A 20,504-nucleotide genomic window follows, 5' to 3' on the forward strand; every position below is an offset into this window, starting at 1 on the left:
CTATTTGTATAGACTTCCTATTAATATTCAAAATAATTCAAAATAGTTTTATGATAATAGTAATGTCATTATTTCTTAATGCAAGAAAATTTCCAAGCACGGCAGCAAATAACAACATATTATGTGGTGGGGCGATGATTTATAATTTGGATGTATTCAAAGTTACAATATTTGATTGAATTATAATTTGGATGTATTCAGAGTTACAAAATATTTGATTTAATTTATAGGAAGGTTTTTGGTCTTATTTGAAGGAAGTAAGGAATAAGAGTTTGTTACGTTTCTCTATTTAGGAGTATAATGATAAAAGAATGGCCCAGACCAGCAGAGGCTGATGTTTGCCGGCAAGCAGCTGGAGGATGGGCGCACTCTTGCTGATTACAACATCCAGAAGGAGAGGAGAGCACTCTCCACTTGGTGCTCAGGCTGAGGGGTGGAATGCAAATCTTGGTTAAGACATTGACTGGAAAGACTATCACCCTTGAGGTGGATAGCTCAGACACCATAGACAATGTGAAGCCCAAAATCCAGGACAAGGAGGGCATTCCCCCAGACCAGTAGCGGTTGATTTTTGCTGGCAAGCAACTCGAAGATGGGCGAACACTAGCTGATTACAACATCCAAAAGGAGAGCACTCTTCACTTGGTCCTCAGGCTGAATCTTTGTCAAGACCCTTACTGGGATAACCATCACTCTGGAGGTCGAGAGCTCCGACTCCATCGATAACGTTGGAGGTGGAGAGCTCGGACATGATTGACAATGTGAAAGCCAAAATCCAGGACAAGGAGGGCATCCCAGCAGAGGTTGATCTTTGCTGCTGGTAAGCAGTTGGAAGATGGAAGGACTCTTGCAGACTACAACATACAGAAGGACTCACCACCCTTCACCTTGTCCTGCGCCTCCGTGGTGGTGGTTTTGAAGTTTAACTAGTCAGCTTTGCCTTTATCTGGTGGTTGCTACTGGTTTTATGTTGGTTTAGTATTGCAATGACCTTGTGTCTTCTTCGTTGACAATATTTCTTTATGAATATTAGTATTGAATTGGGTATGCAACTTTCGTTTCCTTTCTTCATGAGTGGGCTTTATATGTTTTATGTTTTCTTCTTGTTGCTTCCCGTAGTATCATCTCCATCTCCATCTCCATCTCCATCTTCAGCTTGAACTATGTTGTCTTGAACCTTTGGATTCATAATATGCATGTATGCTGATATATAGTAGTATTATTGATTGTTGGAAATATGGAATTGAAGCCGCTTATATCTATTTTCGGTTGCGTCCATTTTCAGTTTGATCTATCATTGTGTCGTGTGTATCCTTAACCTTGCAAAACTCCTCAAATTAGTATTTTGATTCATAGCAAAGGCGAGATTATCATTTTATTCACAAAACACTGGATGTAAAAAGAGGGACCAAAATTACAACATCATCGCAACAAAAAGAAAAAAATCTAAAAAAAGAAAGTAGTAATAGTAGTAAAAGAAGAGAAGAAAGGGAATACGGTCATCGTTGGTCGACGCCTCTCTTATGGAAATCAGTAGCTTCTTTGAAGGCTTCTTTTAGTGGCTGAGGTTGGGAGGCGCCGACGCCATCGCCATCGCCATCGCTATCGCTCGCCTTGCGGCTGCTGAATCCTTGGCGGCTCTTCTCCTCGGCCACCCTCTCAAACTCCTCAGCCGTCGTCGGCGCTCTCTCCTTATCAATCCCATGCCCCTCGCTGCCATGCTTGAATCTCTGCATATACATACATACATACATATGAAAATATTTGATTAATTGTAAAATCAAAAACTTTTCATACCCTTATCGTTGAGAATGGGATGTTTGAGGTGAGGCGTTTGAGCCTTGAGGCCTGCGTCGCTGGGTAGAGATGTCCGCCCATTTTTCTCTTCACATAGTATATCATGGAAATTTATTACTAGTATTCAACAACTATTTATTCTTCTTTGAATGGGTGACGTGTCAGCTTGGTCAGCACGTGGCAGCCTCTCAGATATGCTGTTCATGTATTGATCAACTCATGGAAAAGAATATAGTAGACCATACCTCCCTCATACATTAATATAAGAAAACACTTTATATTGTTATTTTGTATCGATTTCAGTTTATAATTAAGTTTCATTTCTTCAACATATTTTTGTAAATGATCATCATTATTAGCAGTATAAGAATTTACAAATAAAATGACATCTTACATGATTATTTTTAATAAGACAATAAATACTTTTTGACTTTATAAATCGAAAATCAATCGGTGCCCTGCCTAGAAAAAGAATTAATCGAAAACCCGTCGCCTAAATTTCTTGCAGATCGTTCGGCTATTCAATTCTCCATCAGTTTCAGGGTTTACTAATTGATTTTGATTATTAAATCCAGATTTTCAAGGAAATGGAGGGTGTATTAGCGGCAATACTGATGATGATCGTGGTTTTCTCTTTGATTCCGCTCTATTTGTGGAGGCGTCGGCTCGACTCTCGCCTTCCCCACCAACATGAAGAAGAGCCACAGGTATGAATCGCGATTTTTAGAGCTGGATTGAGATTGATTCAGAGTTTTATCTTCTTAATTTCGAATTGCTTGTGGAAATTTCATGTTCGTAATAGCTGAAACTAGGTTAAAGTTATCTGATTTTGTGCTTGGTGCAGGTCGTACAAGGGGAAAGAGTGGTTAGGGCTGGTAATAATCGGCGAATGCGGCGAAGAACTGCAGCCAGCACATCGTCAGCTGCCGCTAACGTCCAAGGTTTTTTTCTGTCAATAATCACTTCATCCGCATTTAGGATTATATTTGAGTTCCATTCTCCGTTATGATCAAACTCTATGATGCTAATGTGGAAAGGTATTCATCAAAGAATTACAATGGTGAAATGGAAGAAATTATTTGATTGATTGGTTGAGTTCATTTGTCCTGCACCAAGATTAAATTGGATGCTCATATGCCTAATGATGTCGTTTCCTGAAATATCTATAGGCCTCTGCACCCTGCTTGCATTTTCCTTCAATGAGATCTTTTGGTGTATTATCAGCAATTACATTTGTTGTTAACTTAATGCTCTCAGTATTTGTTAACAAAACATCTAATTCTTGAAGAACTTTTTGTCTGTATATGGGTTATCATGATAATGAAGAATTTCTAGCTGGTATTATCTGGCCGGCCTGCTTGTGGCTCTAAAGAGTCTTTTTCATATGATTCTTTTCTTGTATTATGTGTGTTTGCATATTAGTGTGTATGTTTGCCCTGAAGGACATATTTGTACCAAGGATGTAAATATTATTTTACATCGGTACAGAAACTGAGGATGGAAGTGATGATGAAGACGCAGCAGACGGGTATAGGGCTAGAGCTTCTACAAAAAAGGAGAAGAAACGGCAAGAGCGAGAAGCACAACGCGAGGTAAAGATTCTAAAAGGCATTTCATTATTATCATGTAGGAAGACTTTGCCCCTCAACCCTTCATGCACTACTTGTGTGTATGTTGTTTGGGAGAAGGCACAACTAGCCACCTTAGACAATTGGGTCAGGCACTTGTCGCCCCTTGGCTGTTCAGTTTAAATAACCCCCCGCCCCAAAGAAACATGCAGCCCCTAGTTTGAGCAGAAAACATAATGGAAAGCACACATGAACATTGACACCCATTTTTCTCAAACACTAAGATCTTTTCACACAATTGGCCTCTCCGATACTAACTATTGAGTTCCATCCTTTACTTCCTATTGGCTGTCTTTTCCATTTCATTTCAGTCCGTGGTGTGCTCTGGTGTAATAGATGTAATTAATTTTATTCTAGTTTTCATGTAAATGCTAGGAACATACTATATGTTTTTCCTAATTACTGGAGAACCTAATTCAGAAGACTTAGTGAACTTCAATTATGATGCTGGGCATTTCTTGATTAGGGCCCAGAAGTGACCTAGTAATCTAGCATATCCTTTGCGCTGTTTTCTTAGTCCAGAGGCTTTAATGATTAATGCATCTGACATTGAAGAATTGCTTCTGAAGGCTGAAGATGCTGCACGTGACTCAAGGAGAACAAAACAAGATCATTATGATGAGATGAGGAGGAAAAAGGACGAGGAGCGAGAGGCTCATGAAAGAATGCTGGTTAGTTGATGAAATTTATGAAATACGCTCGAATTATTGAATTTCATTTTTAAAAGTGTTGGTATAATCTTTCCAGGAAGAAGAAGCAAAAGCACGAAAAGCAAAGGAGGAAGAAGCTGAAGCATTGGAGTTTGAAAAATGGAAAGGAGCATTTTCTGTTGATGCTGAAGGAACGACCGAAAATGAAGTGCAAGATGGAAGCCAAGGATTGCTCTTTGATTTTGTGGAGTACATCAAGGTGACTTTTGGCGTGATCCCTTTTATTTCTTAATCACAGGGATCAATAGCTCTTTCTGATCTTTTTTATTCAAGCAAGTGATGCTGTGAATATCAGGATTCAGGACTTAAGTATCATCTACACAAATAACATCTCCTTTTATATTTGAGGAACCTCTATATCCATCCCTCTTTCGCTAATTGAAGTACTGATGTAATTGTGTGAAAGGGAACTTCTTGTGGAGAGAAGAGTCCAGATGCTTATTTGTTCTTTTTAATTTGATTCTGCAGAAGCATAAATGTGTTCCTCTGGAAGATATTGCTGCAGAGTTTAAGTTGCGAACTCAGGTATCTTATATCACACTGAAAAACCCCATCATTTTTTGTTTTCTTAAACTAATACTCCTAATTTTTTGCGTCCCTTTGAGGTTGCCAAAAAAGTCTATCATCACTCTACTGTCTTTGCTGGTCCCTTTCTTACGCTGTATGATTTTTTGGACTAATGCAGGACTGTATCAATCGCATTAACTCTCTAGAAACTATGGGTATGTTGCTTCCCTTTCTTATGTTCAAGTGTAAATTTTGTGTCCATTTCCTACTAGTTAAGCATGGAGAAGAACTACAGAGAAATATGTAGTTGAATATATGTTTCTTTCACAGGTAGGCTATCGGGTGTAATGGACGACAGAGGAAAATACATATACATCTCACTGGAAGAAATGAAAGCTGTTGCTGATTACATCAAGCGAGAAGGTAGGGTAAGCATATCGCACCTGGCTAGCAAGTCCAACCAGTTCATAGATTTAGAACCTAAAGCTGAGGTAGTGGAAGATATAAGCAGCATAGAGGAGATAACTTTTGGCTGATCTGGTCTCTTGTTAACAGAAATGTGTATGACCTAACTGATAGCTTGTTGAATACAGTTAGGAAGACTGTAATTAGAGGTTACTTGAAATTCTTCCATATGCTTCAACTTTGGAGTACTTGTTGCTCACTTTCTCTCCCTAGGTGTTTTTCTCACCGGGTTTACGTTTGAAAAGTTTTAATGAGACTCGGTTTATAATCTCAATTTGAAATTATTGTTTTAAGAAATTGTCTAATTATAGTTACAATAACGCTAAAATTGTTTTTGTTGTTTGTAAAAAAATGCACATGAAATGACTTACAATCACAATGAAACCCGAGCCCTAATGTATTCTACAATGGGGTTTCACAATGAAAATTAACGCAACCATGTTGACTCCGAGCATATAACTACATTCAAGCTCCAAAGTTATTTAGCGAAAGTTGTTTTCCTTGTCTAAAAATAATTTTTTCCACCTATAAAGGAAAACAAATTCAATCACCAAAGCGATGGGATCAACATCAACTATAGCCAGGCTCTTGAAGATGTAAAGAGTAACAACATACCGTGTAGCATAATATTTTATATCAATTAATCATATCCAATAAGAAATCAGAATTTATGATAAGTGAAAATAGAAGGTGATACGTAGAGAAAAACATAGGAGTAGAATTGAAAAAAATAGGAAAATCCTAAATCATCTCCAGACCAGTAGCTGATTATAGAGCCTCCCACTATTTTCTCAAAATCCTTTCCTAAGAGCATCTCCAATGCTGGCGGACGTCAAATAGCCGTCAAATAGCCTTCACACTGCCACATCATCAGCACTACAATTCTCCTGCCACATCAGCTTGCCACATCAACTGGACATCAAATAGCCATCAAATAGCCTTCACACTACCTATCCACATCACTAATAACAATTATATAATTTAATTTACAATTGTATCAACATACATAATTTAATTTACGAGACAAATACGGAAAATTCGAATAATAATATTAAAATTTAAAAAGTACATTACTTTTAAAAAAAAGTACAACAATTTAAAAAAATTACAAAAAGTAAAAAGTACATTAATTTAAAAAAGTAAAACAAAATCACTCATCGCCGCCGTCCTCGTCCTTGTAGGCTGCAGCTATCTTCGCCCACAAGTTGACGATCCTCTGGTTGTTTGAAACGAGAGGATCGTCGCAAACACTCACCCACGCCTTGGCAACCGCAACGTTCTCCGCGTCCGTCCACTTCCTCCGGCCCCGGATTTCGGCGCGGGGCTGCGACGACTCGCCGACCTTCTTCGCCTTGCCCTTCTTCTTACCCCGCCCTACTCCCTGGCTTTGAATGAGAGTTTCAGAAACGTCGTTAATATCAAAACCCAAGTCCGCTAAGGAGAAGGTCTCCGAATACTGTGCATCCGTTGGGGTCGATGTGTGCGAAGAACCGGTGGAAAAATCAAAAGTCGGCCGATAGGCGTTGTCCCCCCCGTGCGTCGCCTGCGACTGTGGAATCATATGTTGCGCCGGTGGCATCATCTGCTGCGCCGGTGGCTGCATGCCGGGTGCCCACCCCGGCATCATCTGCATAGGGGGCTGCATGCCGGGTGCCCACCCCGGAATCATCTGCTGCCACGGGTACACGTTGTAGTACCCGCTCATTGGAGGCCAACCACCTCCCCCAGGAGCCGGGGAAGTATGGGACCCTGCCCCGGGAGTCGGGGGCGTCTGAGACCCTACACCGGGAGCCGGGGGAGTCTGAGACCATCCCCCGGGATTAACTGGAGTACCTTCGTAGTTGTTCTCCATTGCTCGTTATTGATCTTGTACAGAAAGTAAGGTAGAGAGAGAGTACTCGTTAAAACAAGTGGTGCGAATGAAAATGAGGTTCAACGCGCGTATATATTGTGTTTTGCGAAAAAAAAAAAAAAAATATTTAAATCCGACGCCGGTTTGGCGCCGATCCGGGAGCCACAATGGCGCCCGTGAGGATCGGCGTGGGAACCGGCGTCAGCGCGGGAATCGGCATGGCGACGCCGATTTTGACGCCGATTTCGCCCACGCCGGTTCCAATGGTTCGGCGTCAAACCGGCGTGGGCGAAAAATCGGCGCTCCGGTGGTGACGCCGACCATTGGAGATGCTCTAACAAAATTTTCAGCCAATCCTCTCTTAAAATCGTTTGTGTTTATCTCCGACGGGGCATTTCAGCCAATCGCCGCGCCCCGTTCAAGTTTCGTAATAAATTCCATGATATCGCAGTTACTCGCGAGGATGCCATGGCTCCTCGTTGCCGTCGTGATCTTGCGCAGCGTGGTTGTCGCGCAAGACTATCTGCCTCCGGAGGGGCCGCCTCCGCCACCCCTGGAGATCGAGAAGTGCAACGGGATCTTCCTGTCGTACACGTTCGAGGGGCGGGAGAAGGAGTACCCGCTCGTGAAGAACATGACCGCGCAGGCGTGGGCGTTCAAGGCAACGGCCACGATCCTCAATGCCGGCACGCAGGAGCTCAAGTCGTGGAAGATGTTTGTGGGGTTCCAATACGACGAGCTCCTGGTGTCCGCGGAAGGGGCCATAGTCGTCAGCGGTGAGGGGTTCCCTGTCCGCGTGGGGAAGAACGGGACCGTGCTGGCCGGGTACCCCCAAGCGGACCTCAAGACCGCCATCGAGACGGCCTCGGATTACGAGCAGATGCAAGTGCACGTTGGGCTAAAGGGCACGCAGTTTGGGGTGGTGGACAAAGCCACCCCGATGCCCAAGTCGTTGAAGCTTATTAATGAAGGCTACAAATGCCCCCCGGCAACCCGAAAGGGGCCCTACATGCACGTCTGCTGTAGAAAAGATCCTAAATTCAAAGAAAAGAAAAAAACGAAATACACAGCACGCACCTACGACGACCTCCACTTCACTTACGATGTCCTCAAAGCTTACGAGAACAAGTATTTGGCTCAGGTGACCATCGACAACCTCCACCCCCTCGGCCGCCTCGACCAGTGGAACCTCACTTGGGAATGGATGCGCAACGAGTTCATCTACGACATGCGTGGCGCCTTCACCCACCGCAAAGACCCCTCCGACTGCATCTACGGCCCGCAAGGCCAATACTACAAAGACTTTGATTTCTCCACCGTCATGAACTGCCAGAAAAGACCCCTCATCTCCGACCTCCCACCGCAGCTCGACAACGATGATAAGGTTGGAAAACTCCCCTACTGCTGTAAGGACGGCCTCCTCCTCCCCATCACCATGAACCAGACCAAAGCCAGAGCCATTTTCCAAATGGAGGTTTTCAAACTCCCCCCCGATTTGAACCGGACCGCGATCAACCCGCCTCAGAACTGGAAGATCACGGGCCGCTTGAACCCTAATTACAAATGTGGACCGCCTGTCCGGGTCGACCCGTCCGAGTTCCCCGACCCGCGGGGGATCGACGCCACGGAGTCCGCCATCGCCAGCTGGCAGGTCAACTGCAACATGAGCCGCCCCAAGCCCAAGCAAAACCGGTGCTGCGTCTCCTACTCGGCTTTCTACGCAGACGGGGCCGTCCCGTGCAACACGTGCGCCTGCGGCTGCGAGGACGAGCCTCCGCGCTGCGACCGGAACGCAGCGGCGCTGCATATCCCTCCGAGCGCCCTGCTGGTCCCCTTTGCGAACCGGAGCAAGAAGGCGGCGGCGTTCGCCAGGATCAACCATCAAAAGCTTCCGCGGAAGCTGCCCTGCCCGGACAACTGCGGTGTGAGCATCAACTGGCACGTGGACTCCGACTTCAAGACCGGGTGGACGGCGAGGATGACCTTGTTTAACTGGGAGGAGGACGCGTTCGTGGACTGGTACTCGGCCTTGGTGATGAAGCGAGCGTTCCCCGGGTTCGAGAAATCGTACTCGTTCAACGGGAGCGTGTTGGATGGCATGAACAACACCATCTTCATGCAAGGCTTACCAGGGCTAAATTACCTTGTTGGGGAGGTGAACGGGACCCGACCCGGCAAGGATCCGCCCGTGCCGGGGAAGCAGCAGTCGGTGCTATCGTTCTCAAAGAAGCATATTCATGGGTTGAAGATTGCGCGTGGGGACGGCTTCCCTACCAAGCTGTATTTCAATGGGGAGGAGTGCGCGCTTCCCAAGGTGTTGCCCAAGGCTGCTGCACCCGCGCCGCCCGTGGTGCTCACTTGCTCGCTCTTGCTTGCCATTCTTACTTTACTTGTGCTTTTTTTTAACTGACTACAATGTAGTTTTCCTTTAGTTTATTGCAACTACACCAACTTTTTTTTCACACAAATGAAATCAGACCTCTTTTATGTTATGAAACATGTATTTATGTTCTGCAGCTGACAATAGAACAGAGAGAGTGAAGACACTTATGTGATTTAGTTAGGGTCAATAACTTGTCTGAAATTTCATGGCTTCAAAGAAAACTTCAGATACCGTGAGCAACTGCGAAAATCTTTAGATAAATGAGATGAGATGAGATGAGATGAGATGAGATGATAATAGTTAATTACAGTCTGCTAGAAACAAGCTAAAGGTAATTTTGGGACGATTTTTGTAAATTAATGCAGCCAATTAAGATTAAAAAAAAAACAACCCCTGTTTTAATTATGATAAACGAAAATACTCAAATGCACAAAATGGAAGATGTAACGAGTACCAAAATTATGTAGGACGGAGTCCAAGATACCAGCAACCTCAACTTTTTTCACCAGCCTCATTGCATTGTGTAGGACGGAGTCCAAGATACCAGCAACCTGCAAACCATCAAACGAATTTTTGCATTGGTAAATCACAGAGAAGAAGGATCCAAAGGGAGTATTGAGCACAAACCGTGAAAACACCTCCGATGATGGCACAGACATTTGTAATGAAGTGTGAAAAAGACTTGGAATCCTCGGTTATTAAAACCTGGTAGGGGAACACGCAAAAGAAAAGCGATGAGAGACGAAAATAAACACAATTGACAAGAAAGATTGATAGAACAGCTTATCACCTGCATAGGTGATGGCTCAAAATGAAATTTCGCCACAGGGATTTGAAAACTGTGAATCAAACTACTGTGGGCAGTGTACTCATATTCCTCAACTAGTTTATAAGATTTTGTCATCACCTCAATTTTTACGGGTTGAAGATAATGCTCAATCTGCAAATGTAGAAGGACTTAATAAATTCACTGCTAGATCATCCATAATGCTAGGTTAAACAGTTCAACATTATCAACGACAGGATAAACGTGCAATTTCTGTCTTGTCTGTGATCAGCAAGGATTTCCATCAGATCAAATCAAGAAAAGATAAGGACACAATTTATATGACTAGCAAAGCTGCTATCAGGTAGACCACAATAGTCAAATTAGCATCTCCTAAGCAATCACCAAGGAGTTTTGTTTAATGCAAGCCTTTTGTGACTGGTTTCACTTATCTTTCTTTAAATGGATGTATCCCGTTTCAGGTTTATATTGCATACAGCACAAAGACATTGAGAAAGCAATTGCTAGATACACTGAAACAGCAGGATTACAGGATATAAAAGATCTGGAAAGATACAAAATAATGCAATAAAAACTTACGGTTACATTTGCATAAGAATAACTCGGATTACTGATATACAACAAGCCATTCAAGCGGTCATGGCTTCTACCTAGATGTGGCAGCAGCCGCTTCATATCACTCAAGACCCATGGAGTGATTTTTTTACCAAAAGAAAAATGGGAAATAACATGTGACATATTCATTTGAGAAGCATCAAATGAATGGGAAACTGAATGAGCAGATATGATAAGATTCCCTGGAACCTGCACAATAGAGAGAAAAATAGATCTGATAAAATTTATTAAGGCATGATTATATGCTTTAAGCCATCTCAAGTAATATATGCGGTTCTACACCAAAATACATCTCAAATAATGTGTTCGAACCTTCTTCACAAGTACAAAACCCTCAATTTTACACCCTCCTGCTGAAGGTGCATGCCTTTTCGCATCATCTTTTATCTCTGTGGCAATATTTTCAGGAGCACCTTGTGACGACTGAAAAGAAATAGGTGCAACCAAATCCTCCATCATCTGCAAGGATAAAATATCACTAAATTCCTCATACAAAGAAGTTATTAAGTTGAAATCACCATATTTGTCTTTAGAAAAATCCTTCTCCTATCTCGTAATTAAGCAATGGAAATTGTTGGGCGGAGACTGGGATTGTTCATTATATTTTCTCCTTTTGGAACTTCTCCATCGAAACACACTTTTCCATGGAGTCAAAGCATTCTCACCTTCACTAGGCTGTCCGTATCTCGGTCGCCATAATATGCCTCATGCTCATGGTGGCCATGATCCTCCCTGCATCAGGAGCAGTTAATGCAAAAATAGAATTTACAAGTGAACATAGATTCATCTATATTATGCGAGACATTGAGTAATTGCAAATAAGGTGTAAGAACTCAGGAACTCAAAGGTATAAACCTGAAGATATGATATCTGACCTTACATCACTTCCTTTACGGAAGATCCGAATCGATGGATATCCTTGTATGTGATTCCTGCCGATGTATATAACAGACTTAATATGTGAAACAGCAACACAAAAAAGAAGGAAAACATAAGAAATATAAATATCACTTAGGATCATGGCAGTGCAAAAACCCATACGAAGTAATTGAACTATGTAATAACCAAATATCATCTAGAAAGTACCTTTTACACAGATCAGCTTCTTCAGTGCAATCAACCTTGCCCATAAGTATACGTCCATCAGCTTCTAAATAGAGTATTTGATAATGATGCTAGTCACTATTTCAAGTATAAAGTGAAATAGTTATGGGTGACTTATTTTGACCAAGTACAAAAGTAATATGAGAGACAACACCTTTCTCTTATAAATTTGGCTGCTTTCTCCCACGAAGGTTTCTGAAATAAAAGAAAAGAGACAGGTTCATTACACTACTTACAACCATCCATTCATTATTGCAGCAGAAAGACAGTAACAAGAGAGGTGCAGATACCAGGCGATTGCTCCAAGCGCACCAAGGGGCATAGAAATTCACTACCAAAATAGAATGCCTGTCGCACGAATCAGGAATATTAGAGGTGCACATGCAATCTAAAATAACAAACTGATTGGCAAACTAAAAAAGGTATCTGTATACTCATTACTCACTTGTGTGAAATTCTATCAAAATTGAGTCTATTGAGTAAAACAGAACCTTCTCCATATTCTTCATCAGTTTCCTCGTCATGCTTAATACCTTTTGTAACTGGTCCTGAGCGAAACTCGGAACCAGTAGGGTTTAATCTGGAATCTACTGAATACTTGCGTATAGTCTTAGTTATATATTCAACCTATTCTGAGAAAAAAATGGAGAAAGTTCAATGATAGCACAATCTGGTTTTATTATAAGGAAAAAATTACTAGAGAATGAAACTGTAGGAAATCTCTATACGAAATTAGTTTTCTAGTAATATTCAAATTGCTTACATTTTTTCAATAAACCGACAGGCGACAACAGGTAAGAAAAATACATTCAACATGCTATAATTCATTTTTTTTACATGTATCACATTTGGGAGGTGGGAATGTGTGATATAAAATTGTGCATCTTTCCCCTTCAGGAATGGAACCATATTCGAAGTTCTTTAAACAAGATCAATTCCAAAATTGTGCATCTTTCCCCTTCAGACTGGCCAGTGGCCGCAGATCTATAACGTAATGAGCACTACCTAGTTAGCTGTAAAAAACTAAAAATTCGAGAGAATGACTTAAAGAATTTATAAAGATATTGTATTTGGAGTCGAGGAAAAGAAGACTTACAGTGCCCAGGACATCACTGACATCAACCAAAGCAAACTCACAAGACAACGCTGGAAAGCTACAATAATTTACAAAGTTATCACCATAATAACACATATAGCTTAAAAATTAAGCAACGGAGACGTTTCAAAAGAGACCAGACAAACTCAACTATTGCAATCTATATAGAAAGTTCCAAATGCAGCTACCTAACTAAATATTAATGCAGTGAATTTACCAGGTCAATAGATATTCTAATGCTCGGTACGCAAAAAGTGTCCCTATATGGCAAAAATGCCCCTATATGATTTAATATCGAAGAGTACAGAATTACAAGGATTCCAACTCAAAAAAAGTACACAATTCCAAATTTACAAGTATTAACCACAAGTGCAGTTTCAACATATATTTTGGTCATCTTGTGGCTGGTAGGGTAAAAGGTGGCAATTTCCAGCACATCAACCGCAGTTACCAACAAGATGACATGTCTTTTACCAGGACATTTTAGAAGAGTACATGATGTTATCACCTGGGAGGGCACAGAATGCTTAAACTATGGGATAGAATACTCAAAGGTACATATATTTCAAACGGGACAAGATTTCTGGAGAAGAAACGTTTTTGGTAGTATTAATGTTAATGCACTGCATGTGATGCGAAGAAATAACTTGTCGCTGCTAGGCTTTGAATGATGATTATAGTGTCTCAAAATTTGCAGGACCTATGATGGTCAGGAAATACATTTTATTTATTTGGAATCAAAATCTGGCGGAAAGGGGACAAGAAAGAAAATGAAAAACAGCTCTGAACTCCACAGTTCTTAATGAAAGCATTTTTGTGTCACGTGGCATTCATTTGCAAAAAAGGAGATAATAAAATAAGGTGAATTGTTTCTGAATTTGTTCTTGCACATTCGATATTCAGACTAGCAACCCATTGGTTCTTTGTTCTTAATATAAAAGAAGTCGTAGGCAATATCAAGTAATTTGACATAAATTAGCATTAATAAAATATTACCTCATATTGAAATCAATTCGTAGAAAGTCCCCATCAGAACTCTTATCAACAACAATTGATGTAGAGGTGCTCACTCTCATATAATCATTCAATTCCTACATATGACAGCACAATCATAAAGAGGGCAGAGGGCATTTTTCTGTGGCACATGGTGAGATGCAGCTAAACAAAAAGCATTTGCAATGCAGCATGATAAAATAATAAAATAAAGGGGCAGCTGACTGCATAAAGATTCCATCAGTTTCCAAGGCTTGATAGTGCATGTACCCATCAACCGTTGGCCAATAAAGATTAGTTCCTACCATTCCAAATAAAAAGATCATGGAAAAGGCTGCTAGGATTGACAATCCAGCACCTGATAATGATGCTTCAGTCAAGTCTCTTGGGATTTTCCTGCAAATATAAGAAAAAAGGGAACAGAGTTTAAGTAAAAGGAGCATTTACACCAGCGTAATGAGCATTCAGCATCTACGATTCCAAAGCATCATATCTTATGATTCTTATACTATCATCAAAACTAGAGAGTACTTGACAGCTACGCTTGAGTTCTAACAGAGATGCGTCCTCGTCTGATTAAAATTCTTCAAAAATTCATGTGCAAAGAAAAAAAACTTCTAAAAAATTAACTGGCAAGCCTTATTCATCATGTTCTCCACAATAATTACTAAGGTTCTTGCTAGATACTGAATCGAAAGCCTATCAGTTATGATCATCGGCCCAAGTTGCCCAAAAAAGGCTCTTTTTAAATGTATTTGCTATTATAATCTGTTTAATCAATGGACTGTGATTTGAAACAGGAAATCAATATAAAATAAAGTTCACCAAGACAAAATGTACAGAAACATATCACTATGCACAAAAGAGAAGGGCCAGATCAGTATCACTACTATTAGGAACTCAATACAAATATGTATACACTATCTCAGATCAAAGCATTACGCATAAGCTTCTCCACATCCTTGCATATCATCAATTGGGGATCGAAGCACAGTATTAACTATTCTTAACTATTGCAACCATTGCCAGCTTCAAATTCCTTGTTCTCGAACCACCTCCACCAACAGAAACCAATGCAAGCAAAATCCATATAGCAAATAAGATGCTCTCGCGATCCAAGGTTTAACCAGCCCAATTACGAGTTCTAGCCAAAATGCACAGTTTTCATTTGTATTCATCGCTCTCAAAATAACGAAAAACATAAATAAAAAAGCATCGAAACCAAAATGCTACTATTCAGTTAGCTCAACATCAGAAAAATAAAAATGAATTGCACTGAAATGCGGGGGACTGAGAAAGAAAAAAGGAGGGGTCACCTGTAAAAATTGACGGATTTGATATTACTGGTTGACACCATGATTAATCAATGGTCGATTAGCGAATAAATGAAAAAGAGAACCTAAGATTTATCAATAAAAAGCGGAATTAGCTCAGATCTGCTGCAGAAATGGGATAATGTATAGCTACAAAACTGTTACTGAACCGAAAGGAGTGCGATGATTATGAATGTAACTGCAAAATCAGGAACACACCTGATGCTTATGCTGGCTGGTCGAAACCGGTGAATTTCTGCAAAGAAATTGGTCGATTATCACTAACTTTTCTCATATAAATTTTAGGCAAGTCGTATTAAATTGTCTTCATATCGCTTGACATTATTTTTTACACTTTGAACACCTAATAAAACATGACTTTATTTTAATTAGTTAGTATCTAATTCACACCATTTTAATATTTATCAGTATTCTAAATTATAAACATCTATAAAAAAAATGAAAAATGCAATAATCCCTAATTATAAAAGGCGAAAAATAAGAAATCCCTTTATTTCACATGTCTTAAAATATGTATTGGACTTGGAATCACACATTGTCAAATTATTATCAGATCGCACAATTAAAGTTCACAATCAAATTTAAAATGAACAATTCTAACGTTGAAAGCAATCATATATAGAATGACTCAGCAAAAGGTTCAAGTCAAGTACTCCATATGAATTCTAGGACTTAGTTTCATACAATTCTCTTTCCGAATTTAATGTACTACTAGGTTAAATTTATGTTAAACCCTTAACACTTATAATAAATGTTAAAATTCAGTGGGTGTGACTTGGTCAAGCGGTAGAGAGGTTAATGCATACGGCCAAACGACCCAAACTCTCAGGTTCGAGTCTACCAAAGGTGGCCAAAAAGGCCTAGATTCGAGTCCTTTGTGACGCAGCCTTTAAATTAAATTCATTTACCCATAAAAGAAAAGTTAAAATTCATAACTAAAGTTTATTGGCAATGCAAATCTTTAGATCCTTCTACTCATTTCAATAGATCTTGTAGAAGTTCTCCTATTTTTTGGTTCCGTAAGTCCTACTTATACACAGTAAATATCGTATTTATTTTAAATGACATTTGACTCCGTCACATAATTCGATCGATCATACATATACACGATAATGTTTGTTGATATTATAATGTATCAACACTAGGACCTATTCACTGTGTAGGGATCACACCACTACAGATTTACTATTTACTAAAAAACCAAATACAACGTACCAAAGTATACAAGAAATTAGGTTTCAATGTATGAGCCTTAGCACTAGTCTGGAACCTTGACCGCTTAAGACTCCAAGTAGCTCATCCACTTAGCACCTGCACACTTAATACACAAGTTAGTAACTACAAGAAAATGATCTCGAAGGATCAGAAACAAAAAAAAAAAGAGAAAGGACTAAAGAAATCAGAGATTAGGAATATGGCTCAGGTCGCAGCAGTGACTGCACCGGGTGAGCACACTCTCATAAACCACCACAGAAACACTCAAGAACACAAAAGACTCTCAGATCTCACGCCATCGATGAGTGGGTGAGTGGGCTCGCTTAAATGACATGGGCCAACTCAGTTTTAATTGGGATCACATAATAGACGGCCCAAATGATTTGGTCCATAATATTCAACACATTGTAGCGAAAACGTGTTGCCAACTCAGTTGTGTTTCGTCGACACTCTTTCTTATTCTCGCCCTTAAATAAGAACAGGTGGAGGTGAAACAGTTTATGGTTAGGCAGATACGCAAATTCAGTATCCCATGTGCTCAAATCTGCAAAGCCATTGTCTCTGCCATTAACGGCCAACAAGTTTTTGAAATTGAAGAAGAAAAGTATGCTTTCTCATTATTATGATTTGTACTCTTTTTGTAAGTATCACAAGAAAGCTCAGACAAACAGCCCATATTTTATAAAAAATTGAATTCAGTGGTAGAGTTTAATAGAGAAATTATATGCATTGTGGTTTGGTCATGCCATCTATATTTTGTGGTGAAATTGACACAAGTATAGTTGAAGTTGTGTGCAGCAAGAGATGATCCCTCTATATTAGGTCACACAATTCAAATCGTTATTATCAGGAGTGGATGTAGAAAAAGAGATTGGTACGAGTTATATTTTCTAAATTTTATTTAAAAACATATATTTAAAATTTTGTTGGTATCTGTTGTTACAAATAGGTCATCAGGTATAACTCTAGATTTGAATTTTGACCTGTCTGGCATTAAGACTTGCATGAAAGAGTCAAATTATGGTTTTATATTTATAAGACTTATATGAAAGAGCCACAAAGATGGTCAATTTTTTTATTACAAGACTTATATGAAAAAGTCAGATTATTGATTCTCAAACACTATGATGATGATGATGATGAATTCCTGTCATCCTTTGACTAAATCATGTGTACTTGTGATTACATAAATGGGAGATTTAAGAAATCAAAATTTACTGCAGCATCAAATAAATTGGAAACTTATTCATTAATTATAAGGTTAAATTTTTTTACATTTGTGATGACATAATTGAAATGGGTACAAAGCTACAGCAGCAGCAGCCCTCCTAATCACATGTGCTCTTTTTCTTCAACTCACTATCTCTTTCAACAGCAAATACCTTCCCAAAGTTGTTCCTCTTCGCCTAAACAAAAACACAAATTAAATTAGAATATTCTTAAATCAATCCGAACTTTAACCCACTAATGATTTTTTAGCCTGTATTTTTTCACAAATATACTCCATTTGAGTTTAATTGGATGCAGCATAATGTAATTCTAATGATTTAACAAATATCTTTAAGAAAGTGAGTCACACTTACTATAAAGTGATTATTTGTGAAGGATGAATAAAAATGACAAAGTGGTTATATTTTGTGGATGGAGAGTACGTATATAATTACATCATGTTTTCCAATTAAAAGTCTAAAGCTGACGTGGATAAGATCCCACGGCAAGATTTTTGCCTCTAATTTTCAAATTCCTATTAAGATTATTAGAAGCCAAGATCAAAAACTTGTATTTATTCTTATGCATTTACCTGATCTGAAACATCCCTCTTACCCTTCTCTTTCTTGTTGCCATGATTCATAAACTCATTCATGTAAGAAACCTGCTGCTCATACAAATTACCAAACACACACACACACACATACACATATATAGTTAGCAATATATATATATATATAGAGAGAGAGAGAGACAGAGTTATATACCTTGGGACTATTTACAGGAGAGCTGGCAGTATCTTCCAAATCATAATCCATGGCAGGAATGATGTTAGTTTTCTGCTTCTTGAAACTATTTTGAAGAGTCGGAGAAGAAAACCCTAAACCTTGTCTAAACTTGTGTGCTACAGCAGAAGAAGCAGCGTCGGAGACGAGAGAAGGGCTCTCAAAATCAGAAGATAAACAAGGCTTATTGATGTTATCTTCACAAACAAAACCCTCAATGTAGAAAGTCCAGCTGCTCTCTTCAGGAGAATCTCCCATTTTCTTATTATCAAAAAAAACAACACACATATGTGTGAGTCTACTTCAACAGCTATATATATACACACACGTATATGTGATAGTAATTTGTAAGTTTGAAGATTAAATTTTATGAATAAATTTAGGCAGTACGGAATCTTGATTGTGAGCCATTTGTTGGTGAATTGACCTAAAGAGAAATACATAATGTTTTTAAGTCTGACGCAATTTGTTACTCCTACTTATAAGATTAACTTGTCAAGAGATTCTATGATCCATCGATAATTATGTCATATGGAGAAGGTCAAGACTGATCTTATAAGATATTGTGCCAAGATTAAGGGCATTAGCAATACGGCGCTCTATGCACTGTCACATCATCATTTTATCCTCCTACCCTTCCACCTGCAGTGGGGCGCCCTATAGGCCGCCTTAAGCATTTTCTTTATTTGAATTAGTAAAACACTACAAAAATTGGAAAAAATTTTCATTTCAATCACACAACATAATCATCTTAATAACTCGAAGAAGCAAATTCTCGTTTCACCGAATTCTACTTTTTAATCATAAATTATCACACCATATTCAATCATAAGTGATGTGAATTTTTATTTTTGTCATATCATTCTCATACGAATAAAACAACTTAGTTTTCAAGATATCTCAACTAGCGTTTGTAGTCCAACGGTTAGGATAATTGTCTTCCAAGCAATAAACCCGAGTTCGACTGTCGAGAAATGCATTTTTAATTTAATTATGATAAAAAACGTAAAAAAACACGTTGCATTGTCTGCACTATCGTCCGCCTCGCCCACAGTGGGGCGGACGATCTATAGGGCGCGGCGCAGATCAACGAGGCATGTCTGCCCAAACGAACGACATTCGTAAAACTTAATCTTATCATGAATACTCATAAGTCAAGACTAATCTTAAATGATAGTATTATTTCAAGATTAATTAAGGGCCATATTGGTGAATGAGAAAAAAAATTTATTTCCCTAATAATTTACCTGGCCATATCTATTCAACTGACATATAAATTCAATTACTCTAAATGATTGAATGTTTTGACCTTTTTTTTTGGATTATAAAATACACACACAAAGATTTGCCAAATCTTTGTATGCATTAAATTATTATACCTGAACTGAGTAAGTCTCCTTAATCTATAAATATATATACAGGTGTTGAAACTCCATACACAAATCATATTTTGTGATAAATTAATTACAGTAGCTTGATTATATATGCGAGGCCATGAAGTGCTAAATTCCATTAAACGTGACTTGATACTTGAAAACTAAAGCAACTAATGTAGTTAATTAGTTGATTTTTCTTGGCCTTAATCATTAAATGCGACTTCAACTATACGAAATAATTTATAACCTGCCTGTTGATAACCTATAAAAACTAACTAACCTGACATCTATACATATAAAATAAACGGCAAGATAAAAAGTAAAAAAATAGACACATGAATTCAGAAAATCGAATTTAATTGGAATTTTTTCAACCCCGAATCATAGAATTTTATGCATTATTTTTTACTACATTCATTCCAAATTATTTATTTTCCTTGCAACTTATATAAAAGATTCACAATATTATTCATAATTCAAAGAAAAGGAAGACAGAATTATAAAATAGATATGTCATCTATCAATTATCATAAATGATTCCAGCTGCTCTTGGATTGGTTGCAATGTCACTTTTCCCCAAAAATTAGAAGAGGAATAAATTAAAGGCCATAATTAATAGGTGTTCCGAGACAGAACGGTTTAGTTATC

The 20,504-nt window shown here is 39.0% G+C and overlaps 3 protein-coding genes and 1 pseudogene across 5 annotated transcripts; 2 read left to right on the forward strand and 2 right to left on the reverse strand.

Moving 5' to 3' along the window:
* Positions 1-1,349: 1,349 nt before the first annotated feature.
* LOC121769267 lies at positions 1,350-15,620 on the reverse strand (annotated as a pseudogene).
* On the forward strand, positions 2,090-5,400 carry LOC121769266 (DDRGK domain-containing protein 1-like). The gene is made up of 8 exons (XM_042166015.1): positions 2,090-2,504; positions 2,642-2,738; positions 3,286-3,389; positions 3,995-4,096; positions 4,173-4,334; positions 4,604-4,660; positions 4,821-4,857; positions 4,973-5,400. Exons 1-8 carry the CDS (start codon positions 2,385-2,387, stop codon positions 5,176-5,178), a joined length of 885 nt encoding a protein of 294 aa, XP_042021949.1. The 5' UTR covers positions 2,090-2,384; the 3' UTR covers positions 5,179-5,400.
* LOC121769265 (COBRA-like protein 10) lies at positions 7,183-9,745 on the forward strand. The gene has a single exon (XM_042166014.1). The coding sequence runs from the start codon at positions 7,399-7,401 to the stop codon at positions 9,367-9,369; it is 1,971 nt and encodes a 656-aa protein (XP_042021948.1). The 5' UTR covers positions 7,183-7,398; the 3' UTR covers positions 9,370-9,745.
* A 2,093-nt stretch (positions 15,621-17,713) lies between the features above and the next one.
* LOC121767853 (vascular-related unknown protein 1-like) lies at positions 17,714-18,934 on the reverse strand. Of its 3 annotated transcripts, none has more exons than XM_042164180.1 (3): positions 18,463-18,933; positions 18,288-18,359; positions 17,714-17,892 (listed from the first exon to the last, which is right to left on the reverse strand). In XM_042164180.1, exons 1-3 carry the CDS (start codon positions 18,766-18,768, stop codon positions 17,815-17,817), a joined length of 456 nt encoding a protein of 151 aa, XP_042020114.1. In that variant the 5' UTR covers positions 18,769-18,933; the 3' UTR covers positions 17,714-17,814. The 3 variants fall into 3 exon arrangements, with proteins under 3 accessions (XP_042020114.1, XP_042020113.1, XP_042020115.1); XM_042164179.1 differs by having other exon boundaries at positions 18,288-18,362; positions 18,463-18,927; XM_042164181.1 differs by lacking the exon at positions 18,288-18,359 and having other exon boundaries at positions 18,463-18,934.
* Between the last annotated feature and the right edge of the window lie 1,570 nt (positions 18,935-20,504).

The sequence above is a fragment of the Salvia splendens genome, chromosome 15 (genome assembly GCF_004379255.2).
Source record: "Salvia splendens isolate huo1 chromosome 15, SspV2, whole genome shotgun sequence".
Lineage (NCBI taxonomy): Eukaryota > Viridiplantae > Streptophyta > Magnoliopsida > Lamiales > Lamiaceae > Salvia > Salvia splendens.